This window comes from Coccinella septempunctata, chromosome 7 (assembly GCF_907165205.1).
Source record: "Coccinella septempunctata chromosome 7, icCocSept1.1, whole genome shotgun sequence".
NCBI classification, from domain to species: Eukaryota; Metazoa; Arthropoda; class Insecta; order Coleoptera; family Coccinellidae; genus Coccinella; species Coccinella septempunctata.
Genome location: NC_058195.1, coordinates 18,794,420 through 18,811,382, shown reverse-complemented (window position 1 = coordinate 18,811,382; position 16,963 = coordinate 18,794,420). Strand labels below are relative to the sequence as shown.

Below are 16,963 nucleotides of genomic sequence, written 5' to 3'. Positions count from 1 at the left end.
AGCCAAGATGTTGTTTCCTTATAAACATGTAAATCTTAGGAAAACTCGAATAACCGATGAGACTGAAGAAATTACCTCGAAAAATTATAACACTGAAGGCCTGATGCATGACAGCATACGAACACTATACCAGCAGAGATTAGATCAGAAACTGGAGGACTTGACTGAGAAGTCTGTAAGCGAAGTGTATCGGAACATAATAAATAGTATTCAAACAGCAGCGGAGGAATCCCTTGGTATTAAGAACAGATTGCAAAATAATAAACTTTGGTGGAATGACGAAATAGAAGAGTTGATAAGGAGAAAAAAACAGCTGTACCAAAAGTGGCTGAATACACAAACCGAAGAAGATAGAGGATCTTATATGGAAATGAAAAGATTAACAAGGCGGACCATTTCAGCGGCGAAAAGACAAATGTGGGATAAGAAATGTATGGAGATCAATACATACCTGGGAGGATCTAAGTGTTCCGAGACATGGAAGTTCATTAAGAGAGTTAAATCCAGTGGAAGAAATCAGGCAGATATACAGATAATACCGACGGGAAAATGGATAAACCACTACGAACAACTGCTGACAGAGAATAGAAGTCAATATAATACGATCTCACCGTCAGAAATATCGGTCAAAGGAGAGGAAATAAACATCGACGTTGCCACACTCGAAAGGGCTGTAACTAAATTGAAAAATGGCAGGGCGACAGGTCCAGAAGGCATACCAGCAGAACTGATAAAAAATGGAACAAGAAAACTCTTCGAAGCCCTGACCTGGTGTGTGAACAAGTTCATAAATGGAGCTCCAATACCAGAACAATGGAAAATAGCCTATATTTCCTCAATACATAAGAAGGGAGATAAACTGAACTGTAATAATTATAGAGGTATTTCAGTGACGAGCACAGTGAGTCGCCTCTATGGAAGGATTCTCCGAGATCTTATAGAATCCGAATACAGCTATCAAGAGGAGGAGGAACAATCTGGGTTCAGAGCTGATAGAACATGCACTGATAACGTTTTCTGCTTGAAACAATTAATAGAGAAAAGAATGAACACAAACCAGGAAACTCATCTTATGTTTATAGACCTTCACAAAGCCTATGACACGGTACCGGTTAAGCAACTATGGAAAGTATTACAGCAGTCGAATATCAATCAAACCTTAATCACAGCTCTTCAGAATCTGTATAATGGCTCAGAATCCAGAATAAAAATAGGCAATCGACTGTCGCGAAGTTTTTCGGTCAACAAAGGGTTACGTCAAGGATGCTGCGTATCTCCAACACTCTTTAAAATTTATGTGGCCAAAGCTTTATCTCTTTGGAAAAGAAAATGTAGAGGGATGGGAATATACCTGGGAGACACCTGCCTGTTCACATTACAGTTTGCGCACGACCAAGTGATCATTGCCAATGACAAGGCAGACCTGGAATACATGACCCGAAAATTGCAGGAAGAGTATGAAGAGTGGGGTTTAGAACTCAATACCAAAAAAACCAAATATTTACCAATCGGAGGTGAATTATCGAACATCCAACTCGATACAGAAGAAATCGCTGCCTGCACCAGCTACACATATTTGGGTGTGGAGTTTGATATTACAGGCAGGGACGATCGAGAAATAAAAAAACGTATCAACCAAGCCAGGGGTCTCATCTCTTGTTTGAATGGAGTCTTCTGGAGCAGCGAAATAGGAAAAAAACGAAAATATAACATCTATGATACGATGATAAAAAGTTCTTTATTGTATGGCGCAGAAACGTGGAAAATTACAGAGAACAATAGGAAGAAACTGGAGGCTACCGAAATGAATGTGTTCAGAAGGTCATTAGGAATATCAAGAAAAGACCGAATACGGAATGAAGATGTTCGAGCAAGAATGGGAGTAGAAGGATCTCTCATGACAGACATCGAACGACGACAACTTGTTTGGTGTATGGACACGTGCAGAGGATGGATAACACCAGACTACCAAAGCAGATCCTGGAATGGGTACCACCAAATCGAAGAAAACGAGGAAGACCAAGAAAGACGTGGATGGAGGGGGTTTCGAAAGCGATGAGCGCAAGAAATCTGACAGAAAACCAGTGGAATGACAGAAGGTCATGGAAATTAGGCATCGGACAACGACAAAAGACGGTTATGAAACCGAGAGAGAGAGAGAGAGAGAGAGAGAGAGATATATATATATATATATATATATATATATATATATATATATATATATATATATATATATATATATATATATATATATATATATATATATATATATATATATATATAAATCTATGTACAGCGGTACATATGGGGACCGTTTCGGAGATCGCGCGGTACATATGGGGATCTTCGGTACTTATTGGACCGGTCCCCATATGTTTTTAGATGCAGCGGTACTTATTGGGACCGGTCCCCATATGTTTTCGTTAGTCTATCGGTACATATCAGGACCGTTTCAAAAATAGATACAACAGTAATTATTGGGACCAGTGTATATAAATTTGAATGTTACATTTCATTATGAATTCCTCTATGATATAATTGTGGATAGCTCATTGATTTGGTCGACTGTTGTATTTTATAGCTACATATTCTTACAAAAAGTGTGAAAATAATGCGAAACTGAAATGAAACTTATCATATTAGTTGATGAGCAATTGAAAATAATTCTAATTCACCATGTTGCAACGAATTCAATTCAATTCACATGAGAATATAGGAAAACTTATACAACATATAAGAAAAATACTCAAATTTATTGAAAAAATTATGTGAATGAAAATTCAGGAGTTGGTGAAATAATTTTTAATATATATATAAAATACATACCTATTAATACGAAACCCGTTAGAATAAAAACATAATTTGATATCATACATATATAGTCAAAATATTGGATATCCCATTATTTAATTCCCTCTCTTGATTTTTTCAGCTTTTCATTTTTGACCCAGGTTTTAATAGTGGCTACACTTCTTTGAAATACACCTGGATTTGTATTCATGACCTCGTGCATTTTTTGGAATGATGGCAATGTATTATTCATAATGTATTCTTTGAAGCCTTCTGAAGCTATTCGTTTCTCTTCTTAAGACCAACGCATCCTACGGCATTTGACATTAGGGGACAGAGCTGTAAAATATTATTTTCAGGAATTTAAACAAAATACCAGTTATATTCATACATTATTGTTTTTGAGATATGCAGTCTATTAAGCTAAAAAAATGAGGTCATTTTAATCGTATGTGAGTTTCTAAGTCTGAATAATATTGTCCGGAATAAATAGTTCTAATCTATAAAAATGAATGTGCCATTCATGTCGTCTTTTTTCGAGAAACTAATAATGCCATCAACTGCATTCCTCTATCTTCTTTTGTTTTAGAGTTATAGGCCAAAATTGAAATTTGGGCGATTTCAACTTTGGTCATTATCTCCGTTCCTGTTTGTACTAGGATGTTGAAATGAAAACATTATACAGACACTTTTTCATAGCAATCCAGTGGCGTACTATGATTTTTTCCGAAAGGTATATTTGCCTAGCTATAACATCAAGTTGTGTTTTTTCTTATGGAAACAGTCGTTTAAAATGATCTAGAAAGAATCGCCGTTGCTTTCCCGTTTCAGGAATATATCATACATCAAACATCGCCCTCAGATTCGTTCAGATATTATGAAAAATATAGTTTGTATGTGAATTTTAAATGATTGAGTAGGCTGAATCGCAGAATAATATGTCTCTAGGCATGGTTTAATTATTATTTTACGATTGAATACTTGATTCAATCCTCCATGGTTTGATCTCTATCTATAATTCAGCCTACATAATACTCTTCATTTTAAATTTAACATAGATACAAACTCTATTTTTCATAATATCTAAACGAATATTTCCTCGAACGTGGCTTTTGAAAGAACCAAACACAGCGAACTTATCTGGCAACTGTTTGAAATACCTAACATTCGGTTGATTACGTTCTCGTAATTTTCGAATATTTCCGTAATGCCGCCAGTAATTACTAAATGTTTTAAACCGAGATCAAACCATGGAGGATTGAATCTATTAAGTATTCAAACGCAAAGTAATAATTGGACCATGCGTAGAGACATATATTATTCTGTGATTCGGCCTACTTAATACTCAATCATTTAAAATTCACATACTATATTTTTCATGATATCTGAACGAATCTGAGGGCGATGTATGATATATTTCTGAAACGAAAAAAAAAATAGCGATTCTTTCTGGTTCACTTTAAACGACTGTTTCCATAAGAAACAACACAACGATATTATAGCTCAGCAAATATACCTGTTGGAAATAATCAAAGAACGCCACTGGATTGCTATCAAAAAAGTGTCTGTATGATGTTTTCATTTCAACATCCTAGCCCAAACAGGAACGGAGATAATGATCAAAGTTAAAATCGCCCAAATTTAAATTTTGGCCTATAACTCTGAAACAAAAGAAGATAGAGGAATGCAGTCGATGGCATTATTAGTTTCTCAAAAAAAGACGTAATGAATGGCACATTCATCTCCTTCTATTTCGTTGGGTAAAAAAGTTGTCGTTCAGGTATCACCAATTTTGCCCACCCCGTACACAAAAACATACTATTTTTTCCGTCGGGTGTACCGTTCCGATAAAAATGTATTGGAAAACAAGAGAAGATTGAGGAATGCAGTTGATGGCATTATTAGTTTCTCGAAAAAAGACGACATGAATGGCACATTCATTTTCCTCTATCTCGTTGGGTAAAAAAGTTGTAGTTCTGGTATCACCAATATTCAATATTTTCTGCAAATGAAAACAAATTATGTCTGCTATATCTATATCATCGGTGAGCGGTGAAAAATAAATTTTTCAATATATTCGGTTGAAAGATTCTTGATTTTTGTTGCATTACTGCAATTGCATCTATTTAAAATCAATGATGGATTAATATTCCATTCCTACCTTCAAATACAAAGGCTGTCCCGGGATTCCTGATTGAATTTTCATCATTGAAGATTTCCAAATCGTCTTTTGTAAATAATAACGAATTTTATATAAACATCAAGATACAAACGTAGGATATGAGTTTCTCATAATTACCTTGTCTTTGATAGGATTTTTCATCATATTTGCTTGAAATGACTGTGATTTCACTACTCTAAGTCGTTTCTGAAAAATGAAAAAATATTCAATTTCATTTTATTTATACAACAACGAAAAAAAGAAATCATTCATCTCGATGATTAAGAAGAAAAATCGGTATAATGTTTGATTTCAGCAGTAAACCTACTTGATGTAGATTCAGATGAATTTTTTTCTTCAGCCTCTAACTTCTGCTTCAGAGTTAACAGCTCCTTCCTATTATCTAAAATTATCTCAAGTATAATCAAGATCTAAAAATTATGAAAATTATATACTCACTGCTTTCCGCAATTAGTTCCGCCTCAAAACGGCCACAGCTTTTATAAGGAGCACTCACATTTTTCTTCCCAACCAATTTTTTCACTTATTTCTGTTTAAAAATGTGATAAACGCCATCAACTAAGGCGAACATGATTATTATCTCTTTTTGTCGTTGCAAGAATATTTAACCGTCACCGAAAAAATACTAGAACTGTACTGTCGCAGGCGTAAAAACTCTTCAAATACTTTTTCAAAGATATCAAACAGCTCGAGGACCATCCCTCCCCCTCCTACTGAATTTGGCTGTAAGTAGTGCTCAAATGGCAAACACGTTTTTTTTGCATTCCATATTTCAAAACATCATAAAGATTATATACCATAAACGACCCATAAGATCCTTGTGAATAGAAAGGCGTTGCATAATTTGACAAACCGAATTTTAAATATTTTTCGAAAACTGTAATTTGGGAGAAATAAATTTCAAGAAAATTCAGATGAATTAAATATTTAAGACTCATTTCTCAAATGATTTCGATGTATCAATTACTCCATTCGTTTGTTCTATATGGAATTCCTCGAGGAATTCTTAAAGAATATACATGTGTTCCGGTCTTAAGTAGAAATGAGAATTTAATTATATCGGATGAAATATCGAAATCAAAATTATTTTCTATATTAGGTTGTCAAAATTACAAATATTTTTTCGTCTTATCCATGAATTGTATCCAAATTTTGTCGAAAATCTGTATATCTGTAGCATTTTAATCATTATGGTTCCTGACTCATCAATGTGCCTTTATTCTCTATAGGAATTCAATGGAGTATCACAGATTTTATATTGCTCGCACATCTATGGGTACCCTAGATCAATGGTTTTTGGTGAATATGGCTACGAACGACTGCAAAGAATGCCTAATGAGAAGGCAGTAATTTCCCTACAGATAAATGAATTTTGCCTCAAATGGCTTTGAAGTCATATATTATTATCATAACATATAATGATCCTAATTCGTAATGAAAATTGATATACAGTATCACATATTGTATTTACAAAGTTGCTAAGGAAAAATTTTCTGCACTTTTCAACTCATTTTCAGTTCACAATAGAAGTACAGGGTGTCCCAAATTCAAGGATAACTGGAGAGCATCTCAAGAACTGTAAGGCCTAGAGGAAAAATCTCCAAGTATACCCGATCTCTTTCATCGAGATAATTACATATCAGAAAGCAGATCATAGATATATTGATTCGTTCTCGAGGTACAAGGCGTTTCTGGAAAATATATCTCACCGTTTCAAATATTTCGCCATATTTTGGTTTTTGTTGGAGATATTCGAAAAACTCCAATACGTTTTTTTCAGTAACTTTTATTTTTCGTAACGGATCCTTACAATTTCAAAGATATAGAGGAAAGTCTTCTTTATAAACTGGGACACCTTGTATTTTTCAACGCAGTTTTTTAGTCGCAGATGTGTCGGAAAGCATCCCGTTACCGGTTTTTCAAAAATGTCTGCTTGCCAAAGATATCTAGTTATGGTATTCAATTATTTTCAACATTATTTCCAGCAGCATTTTTAATTTTTTATGCACAACTGAACATTAATTGTGGATTAATTGATTAATAACAGTTAATTCAATTTTATTTTCATTTTTCTCCTAGATGTACTGAAATGAAAATTGAGCTAAATATTGAAGAAATTTATGTGTTCAATTAATTCACTTAAAAAAAATCACGTTAGTTTAGGTACATCATGATTCTTGGCATCGTTTCTTATTGCAAACGATAAAAAAAATCCAGAATATTCGCCCTTATGATTGAGGTATTCAATTTGCAGTTTGAGTAACATCAATTCATTGTGTTGAATACTCAAAGTTAATATGTATTTGTTCGATATTTTTTGTGCTTGCAAAACTCAAAACGCTGTGGGGATTTCAATTATACTTCTTCAAAATCAGAATTGATTCAGATGTCAATTTTATGATAAAATGGGAAAAATATGATTCAACTAATAATTTTATTCCTCCGTTATTTGTGAATCGGAAAAAGTGTCGTCGAAATGCATATTTCGACAAGCATATTGGAACATTGAGAGAGGAGCAATATAATTATTCTCTTCCTTCATCTCTAATGGGTCGACATCCGCTTCCCTTTCTAGTTTATTGCTCACAACTCTCCACCTCTATCTTTTGTGTTTGCCGCCTTGGTATCCCTGCCGATTTCGGTAGACCAGATGTTCTGAATGAACTCGAGATGGAAAATTACCAAGATAAAAACTATCCCATACGTCCCTAAATTGACACATTTTTGTTCATTGTACTACATCGAAAAAAAAAAGAAAATAAGAATTATGTTCAATCCGTACGAAATATACCCACATAGTCCACACTAAAATATGTATCTACATTTTGAAGGATGAACAAAACAGGAAATCAGATTTTTTTTCTATTTGCGTCTCGCTAAAAGTAATAATAAAATACAGCATTCCGTTCGTATTGATCCATTTACTGCATAATAACTTGAGGTTTATTATTATTACAGTATTGGATATTGAACCTTGTAAGAATTATTAACTGAATCAAACAGTATGTATACACTGCTTCATTTTATTTCTATCATCAAGAAAACATCAGAAGGTTTGAGAAAGTATCATATTTAACCTCCAAATTTTGAAATGTTGATTTGTTGCAGCGACGTTTTTTTTAAGGATGTTATGCTACTGTGACTGAGCAATTTTCCTCAATTTTATATTTATCTTCAAAAGTGGCCTGATGTGAAAATTATTTCATATACAATACACAAAGTGTTTGAAACTTTAGCCATTGATATTAATAAATTTGTCCCAAATACATGCCCTCTCTTTTTTTTAAAGAGGTCCAGAAATTAGGTGAATAAGATTATTGGTTCAACCTGGAGAAGAACTATATGAGAAAAAAAATATTGTTTTAAATTTTATGCTACCATATTTTCGAAACTTCTTCATTCGACTGAAGCTTACTAGTGGGAAAGTTGTATTCGAAAATTCAAATTGAGTTTTACCCATTTTTTCGGCTCTTTCCAATTTTGTAAATGAAATTATAAAATATTGACATACTGGGTCTTCAGACTATAAATGTAATTATCAATTTTTTCGAGGCCAGATCTGGAATACGGCATTCTCATTATGCTGATCGACAACACTCCGAACAAATATTACAAAAATGTGTAGGGTGGTTCATAAATTATGATTAATTGAAAAAACTACGGAAATCGATAAATCAGTCTGCATAATGGTAATGAAGAATGATAGATCTATGAAATATAGGTTATTTAGGAGCATTTCGGTTTCCTCCATCTATCCGCATTTCCCAATTAATCTCTCTGTATATAGATATATTCTTTTGATAATGATTAATAAGACAATACTATTCACCTAGTTCAATAAAAACAAATAAAAAAATATTATAATTTTATTATGTATTTCGCATTTCTGAATGACTTCAATAATCGTCACATCGGTAGAATTCTCACCAAATCAGAATATCTTTTCGTTTCAACAATATACATAGTCAAATGAATAGTAATGTATAGCATACATCCGAATATTCTCTCCAAAATATTATTGAATATGGACGAAAGGTGATCACTACGAAAAAGGCATTTTTTAACAAGAAATACATTCTGCATTTTACATTCGTTTTCCGAAACAAATGGTATGGAGATCATTTCGGTAATCTCGGAGGCGGTGCAATTTTTTTCATTCATTAAAACAAAATCAAATTTTTTTCCATCATATGCCCGATCATTTGAAATTCAAATATTTAGATATGAGTTCTTCATTTATGTCGATCAAATTGTCTTGAGGAAATTTTAAATTGGAATCCGAACTGATCTATATCCAAGTTGTCTCTGGTGCAATAAAAACTTGAAGTCAACATGGATACAACTGCATAATTTTAATCGATAATGACAAGGTCACAACTAGGTCCCAGTAATTATCTTTTGGGCTATGGTTATTTTACTACGCCATTCCCCACAATACGGTCCCAATAGGTATCGCTGCATATTCTTCTATCGATCCCCATAGGTTACGCAACATATACAGAACAGAAATATCGATATAATTTCGTTTCAAAAATATACATAGTCAAATGAATGGTAATGTATAGCATACATCCGAATATTCTCTCCAAAATATTATTGAATATGGACATAAAGTCATCACTACGAAAAAAGCATTTCTCAACAAGAAATACATTCTGTGTTTTACGTTCTTTTTCCGAAACAAATGGTATGGAAACCATTTCGGTTATCGCGGAGGCGGTGAAATTTTTTTCATTCATCAAAACAAAAACATTTTTTTTTCCATATGCTCGATTATTTGAAATTCAAATATACAGATATAAGTTCTTCATTTATGTCAATCAAATTGTCTTGAGGAAATTTTAAATTGCAATCTGAACTAATTTTCTATAACCAAGTTTTCTCTAGTTCAATAAAAACTTGAATTCAACATGAATACAACTGCAGAATTTTAATCGATAATGACAAGGTCACAACTAGGTCCCAGTAATTATCTTTTGGGCTATGTTTATTTTACTACGCCATTCCCCACAATACGGTCCCAATAAGTATCGCTGCATATTCTTCTATCGATCCCCATAGGTTACGCAACATATACAGAACAGAAATATCGATATAATTTCGTTTCAAAAATATACCTAGTCAAATGAATGGTAATGTATAGCATACATCCGAATATTCTCTCCAAAATATTATTGAATATGGACATAAAGTTATCACTACGAAAAAAGCATTTCTCAATAAGAAATACATTCTGTGTTTTACGTTCTTTTTCCGAAACAAATGGTATGGAAACCATTTCGGTTATCGCGGAGGCGGTGGAATTTTTTTCATTCATCAAAACAAAAACAATTTTTTTTTCCATATGCTCGATTATTTGAAATTCAAATATACAGATATAAGTTCTTCATTTATGTCAATCAAATTGTCTTGAGGAAATTTTAAATTGCAATCTGAACTAATTTTCTATATCCAAGTTTTCTCTACTTCAATAAAAACTTGAATTCAATATGAATACAACTGCAGAATTTCAATCGATAATGACAAGGTCACAACGAGGTCCCAGTAATTATCTTTTGGGCTATGTTTATTTTACTACGCCATTCCCCACAATACGGTCCCAATAAGTATCGCTGCATATTCTTCTATCGATCCCCATAGGTTACGCAACATATACAGAACAGAAATATCGATATAATTTCGTTTCAAAAATATACCTAGTCAAATGAATGGTAATGTATAGCATACATCCGAATATTCTCTCCAAAATATTATTGAATATGGACATACAGTTATCACTACGAAAAAAGCATTTCTCAATAAGAAATACATTCTGTGTTTTACGTTCTTTTTCCGAAACAAATGGTATGGAAACCATTTCGGTTATCGCGGAGGCGGTGAAATTTTTTTCATTCATCAAAACAAAAACAATTTTTTTTCCATATGCTCGATTATTTGAAATTCAAATATACAGATATAAGTTCTTCATTTATGTCAATCAAATTGTCTTGAGAAAATTTTAAATTGCAATCTGAACTAATTTTCCATATCCAAGTTTTCTCTACTTCAATAAAAACTTGAATTCAACATGAATACAACTGCAGAATTTTAATCGATAATGACAAGGTCACAACGAGGTCCCAGTAATTATCTTTTGAACTATGTTTATTTTACTACGCCATTCCCCACAATACGGTCCCAATAAGTATCGCTGCATATACTTCTGTCGGTTCCCATATGTTACGCAACATATACAGAACAGAAATATCGATATAATTTCGTTTCCACAATATACATAGACAAATGAATAGTAATGTACACCTCCAAATCGAAATGTATATCAATATATACGGTCCATACGTTATATACATTCGGTCCCCATATGTCCCGCTGCATATATATATATATATATATATATATATATATATATATATATATATATATATATATATATATATATATTCGGAGTATCCATCGTATATCTATGTTAGATGATTCCCCAACATAAGGCGTTCCTCGAACAACTGAAGAACAGAAGAATCATCATTATGAAGACTGGACCTGGTCGATAGACCCTTCCAGTCATAAGAAAGATTTGACTCTTATTAATTTGAGTATTGAAGGCATTTCTATAACGACGAGGATGATCCTCCACCAAGATCAGCAGTAGATTTTTGATGCTGAGATGATATTCCTCCTAGTGCAGTTGAGGGACAAATTATGTATGTACCTATGATATTTTTTTTTATGTACCTATGATAATTTTTTTTTCTTCAGTCATCATCAAGTCTTCAAATAAGGTTTGATGAAAGTTCTATTATTCACTTCTTCTCTCCTTTTCGGTTCTGTTTCTTTGTTTCAGATATTATTTCGAAAGAAAGAGGATAAAGAAATTTTTATATCAATGGAAAAGAAGCCCTTCAGGATCAAAAGCTTATTCTGTAAACAAATATGTCATCACTACAACACTTCTAACGAGGAGACAGGGTTTTTTTACTGAGGTTTTTCTCTAAGCTCTTGTATCATACTCCAAATTGTATGGTACCCCGTTACACTTACCTTTGCTGAAACTCATACATATGTTATATTGTTTGATAACTAAAAATGTATCGCTGACATTTGAAAGAATATATATTTCAACAGTAACAGTGGATTCTTGAGGTCAAAAGAAACCCTTTTTTTACCATTTTTTCCGAATCGGCTCGTTTTGAAAGATACAGACTGTTGAAAAACCATAATAAAATGTTATTTTCAGTTCACAAACGGTTTTAATGAATGAAATTAATTTCAGAATATAGTTTTTCATTTAGTTGATGAATATTCTTCGAACACAAGATATCAGTATCACCCATGCTTTCCAGTTTTTTCATTATGACCATTATGTACCTTAAAAATACCAAAAATTCGAAGAACCCAACTCTTCGAATACCTAATGAATATTCGAAAGTTTTGTAAGAAAAATGATTCTTCATATTTGCTCGTATAAAATTAAGCGTCTATGCTCAGTTTCGCATCGTACGCAACGCACTTATATGAGTTTTTATACAAAGCATTCTAAAATACTTTTGATGCGATCCGTGCATTGCGTATGATGCGGAACTGTGGACGCTTACCTTAATATGCCGTTCACGAGTAATTTGATGTTCAAAAATTAAAAAGTCTCTGAGAAATTTGAAAAATTAGGTACTTTGGCTGAATACAACTCTGTTTAAAAGATCCACAGATGTTTAGTGTCATAGATTTATCTAGTTATTCTGAAGGTAATTTTGTTTTTCTATGGTTGGCATAGCTCATAGCTTTATATGGCTATATCTTTTTACCAGGGCCGAATCAGAAAAAGTGGTACAGGAAAAAAAGTCAAAGAGTCACTCTGTATATATACTATACTTTGTTATCTCAGGCCTACTATACAGGGTGAGTCTTTGACTTGTACAAATATTTTAACAGTAAATTCTTGAGGTCAAAAGAAACACTTTTTTCAATACCATTTTTTGCCATTTCATGAGCTATGCAACCCCTACAAAAACAAAATGACCTTCAGAATAACTAGCTGAATCTGTGACACTTTCGAAGAGTAACTAATAATAAATAAATTCTGCCTGTAGTCTCCAATTTAATTGTAATTTCAAACTTGCTACATATGTTTCGTTCCCTTCAAAAATGGCATGATCTTCAGGCATTTGAAATACTCAGGTCTCAAACTAATACGAGACAGATAAAGAAAATTCTCAGAAAAATGATATGAACAGTGGTATAAAATGTAGAAGATTTAACAAATTTTAAAGGGATTAATAGTAAATAGATTAAATAAATAGATTATATAAGAGGTATGGCCAAATTTACATGTCAAAATGAATAAAAATAAAATGAAAATCAACAATGAAGACCTAAATATGACACACTGACACAAGAAAACAACGAAGGAAAGATAAGTGGAAATAAGAGGAAACACCCACGAACAGAAATCGCGTGCAGCTGGTTGGTATTTTAAAAAGAGTTGCATTCGGTCAGAGTACCTTATTTTTCGAAAACAGCGCATTATACTAGGAAATTAATACTTTTATTTTACAAGACGTTCAAATATTCATTAGATATAGAGTCCAACTTAGTTTCAAGAGTTGGATTCTTTCAATTTCATATATTGAGGAAACTGGGTGATATCTTATGTTCGAAAAAGATTAACCGAATAACGGCCGTTTTCAATAATCCTATCTATCCATTGTTTCAGTTACTAAATATAGAAAATGCATGTGATTTCGTTTCTATGATATATCTGTAGATATATTTTAGAATGGTTACCAATGGTAATGTTTTGACAAGCTTCATAACCCCACATTTTTGTACTATACAGAGTGAAATGTGTCAAATTTCCATGGCCAATCGACTGCTAAAATAAAAGTGAATGAAGTATAGGTTTATTGAGAACGGCTGTAAATGAAAATCTATATTCCGAATTTCTGAATTTCATTTCATTCTATAAAACCGTTTATTATTGATATGATGATTCAACAGTCTGTATCTTTCAACCTTAGCCGATTAGGACTAAACGGTAAAGGATAAAAGTATTTCTGATCTTAAGAATCTTCTGTTGAAATATTTGTAAGAGTCAAAGACTCACCCTTATACTGACAGATTTAGCTAGCCAGTAGATTAATAGTCTATCGATTCATTCACCCCTGGCACGAACACAGATATTACATCAAAATAGACATTCCTCGTTTTTTCCTAGAAATAACTTTCTGAATCGGATAATTTCGAGCCTTAAGAAAATTTACAATTAACGCTTTGAGATTATATTGCTCCAAAAGACTTCCAAGCTTTTTTCGGAAAATAGTGGGGAAAACTCAGAGATTTCATACGATTGACTGGTTTGTTATTTTTCCTGTTGTGGAATGGATGCATTTTATCGCTCGAACATTTCAAATCTTTGTTCCAAAAATACACAGAACTTGGAGTACATTATTCGTCAACTGAAATTTTTTTAATCAGTGCACCAGTTTACTTCTATGCAGTGTACTAGTGTACTTTCCATACGATCTTAATTTCATCAAGTTTTTTGTGATTGAAATATATAATTTGTACCAATGTAATGTTCTGCTGATATCCTCCTCTCCAAATTTGACAATCTATAAATCGAGCCTCATAATTGGAAATGATCAGCATAAATCTCGCGAAGAGCCAACTCCTACTCGATTCTTTCCGGAAAAACCTGGATTCTAATGAGCGCAATTTCCATTCTATGACCATTCCCAACAGCAAAGTTCTGGGTTGCGCGCCAGCGCTGAGGAAGCCGTCACGTGACGGGGCTTTCAAACCCCTATCTCAACTTTCGCGCCACCCTCAGTTGCTCTCGGTGCGCGACCGAATTTCTCACCTACCAGCCGTGCTTTTCCACCCGCTCCGGAAAGAGCGCTTTCACCCTATGTTGGGAAAGTTTTCCGTTCGAATTTGCCAGATTTTCCGCCAGAAATGCCCTAAGCAGACTTTACGAAACGAAATTTAAACGAGTGATGTCAAATTTTATTGCGATGTACGAGCATTAAAAATTATGACTTCTCAATGATTGTGATGAAAAATCCGATTCTATAATAATGATATTCGAAATTCTATGTCTCCTATCAATCCCACCTATCATTTCGCCCCAGGACATAGACTTTCAGCCCACCTTGAACATCCGTCATAGAAAATCGAGGAACAGGTATTTAAGGAATCAACCGCACACAGATTTCTACCTCAACAACTCCTCCTTGACGAGCTTTCTATCCAACAATTCAGAACTTCACCCAATTCGTGATAACGACATATTCATCCAGGAAACTCAACCGAAAATCGAGCCTCAAATGCTAACCGACGTCAAAAACTATACAATCGGAACCGCCAAAAATAAAACTAGAAAAATAACAGTAAACGTCAATTCGAACAACTCCTGGAACAACATGGATAAAAGCATGCTTTTCATTGGAGAAAGAGCCTTGAAGAAGAAGGTTGAAGACATAAAGAACGCCTCAACAAGCGACGAAGATGAAGAAGATGTGAATGGTGATGAAGATGGTCTTTTTCAGACAGAGAAACCGTTTGAAATCTTAAGACCTGGAAACGTAGATATTGTTACAAGATTCCTGAGGATCGTCGAGTCCCAGCATCTCCTGGGAGAGAACTGCACAGCTGGTACTGATTTGAATCTTGGTGAAGGTGTTGTGGATCGCTATGCCCAAGAAAGATTCAGGGTTGAAGCTGATGTTGCAGTTAATAGGGCCAATATGCTCACCAGACTTTGGAAATATGCGGGCAGAGAAGTGCTTAAATCTGAGTATTTGTTACACGCCTCAGTTTTCAGCATGGTGGAGTTCGACGATGATATTTTTGCTGCTGGCAATTGTTACGATCAACATCAGTATCAAGACTATCTTTTATTTTGTCCTTACGCGTACAGATTACCTGAAGGCACCATTCTAGTGAAGGATTTGGCAGTGGAGTATAATTATCTCAGCAACACGTCAGAATGGTTTTACATCGCCAGGAAAAACGCGGAAAAGGTCATCAAGAACTACAACCAATTCAGCAGAGGTGAGTGTCGCTCATTTAAATCTCGTTTTCCACTTATTTTTCCACGAGATTGCAGGGATACCTAATGAGCAAAAATAAAAATGTTAAACGTTCCTTCCAAGCCCTTATCTGCATAATGAAAGGCAATCTGTCAGAGTCAGCCCAACGCAAATTTCATGGTGCCAACTCGTATCTGATGAAATACTAAGCCGCTTCAAACTTTGTTTCTCGTCGAAAAATAGGAATATTGAAAGTTAAAAAGACGTAAAATGTCTTGCGATCCGGTTTAGAACAGTTAAGTTGCCGATGCTGGTCGGACAGACTATAAAATGGGCATAATTCGGGATTTATCGGCGATTTGGCGAGTGAAATATTGCGGTTTTTGACGAAATGTATTTTGGTCGTAAATAGATTACTGTTGTATACGGAGGGGATGCTGGAATGGGGTTTTTGTGGATAAATTATGCGGGATGAATTGAATAAATATATCTAGAAGTCGTGAAAATCTATTTGAGTGGATCAAGTTGATAATACTTATTCGGCGGCACTGAAATATTATGATGGCTATTATTCACGTGGATGATTTTCACCAAAAACAAGACGAAGTCGAGTTTGGTGAATCATCCGAGTGATTAATAGCCATAATGTAAGTATTTTATTCACCACTGTGAAAAGATTACTTCTTAAATATCTTACCTCATTTTCAATCATATCTGTACTCATTTCATTATGAAAATTTGCAAACACGAAACGTTATTTTGGAGCCAAATACTACTTTTCAACTTGTTGAAGTTGATTGTGAATCTCTACACATTGTATGTTTTCCATGGCTTAGAAACGGTGTAAGATATCTAATTTGTGGTCTTCACTTTCCGAATTCGGGCCCATAATTGCGTATAATACACTGCTCAAAAAATGAAGTGAATAATTTGCGTAAATGTAATAATATATAAAGCCCGTTTGCAA

General features: G+C 33.8%; 1 protein-coding gene across 1 annotated transcript in view; it reads left to right on the top strand.

The window, feature by feature from the left end:
* The first annotated feature begins 14,462 nt into the window (after positions 1-14,462).
* Positions 14,463-16,963, top strand: part of LOC123316249 (probable G-protein coupled receptor 158) — a 396,465-nt gene continuing 393,964 nt past the window's right edge. Inside the window, exon 1 of the mRNA XM_044902216.1 lies at positions 14,463-16,018. Within this exon, the coding sequence (XP_044758151.1) occupies positions 15,043-16,018 (976 nt within the window). The 5' untranslated portion in view covers positions 14,463-15,042. The remainder of the gene's footprint in view (positions 16,019-16,963) is intronic.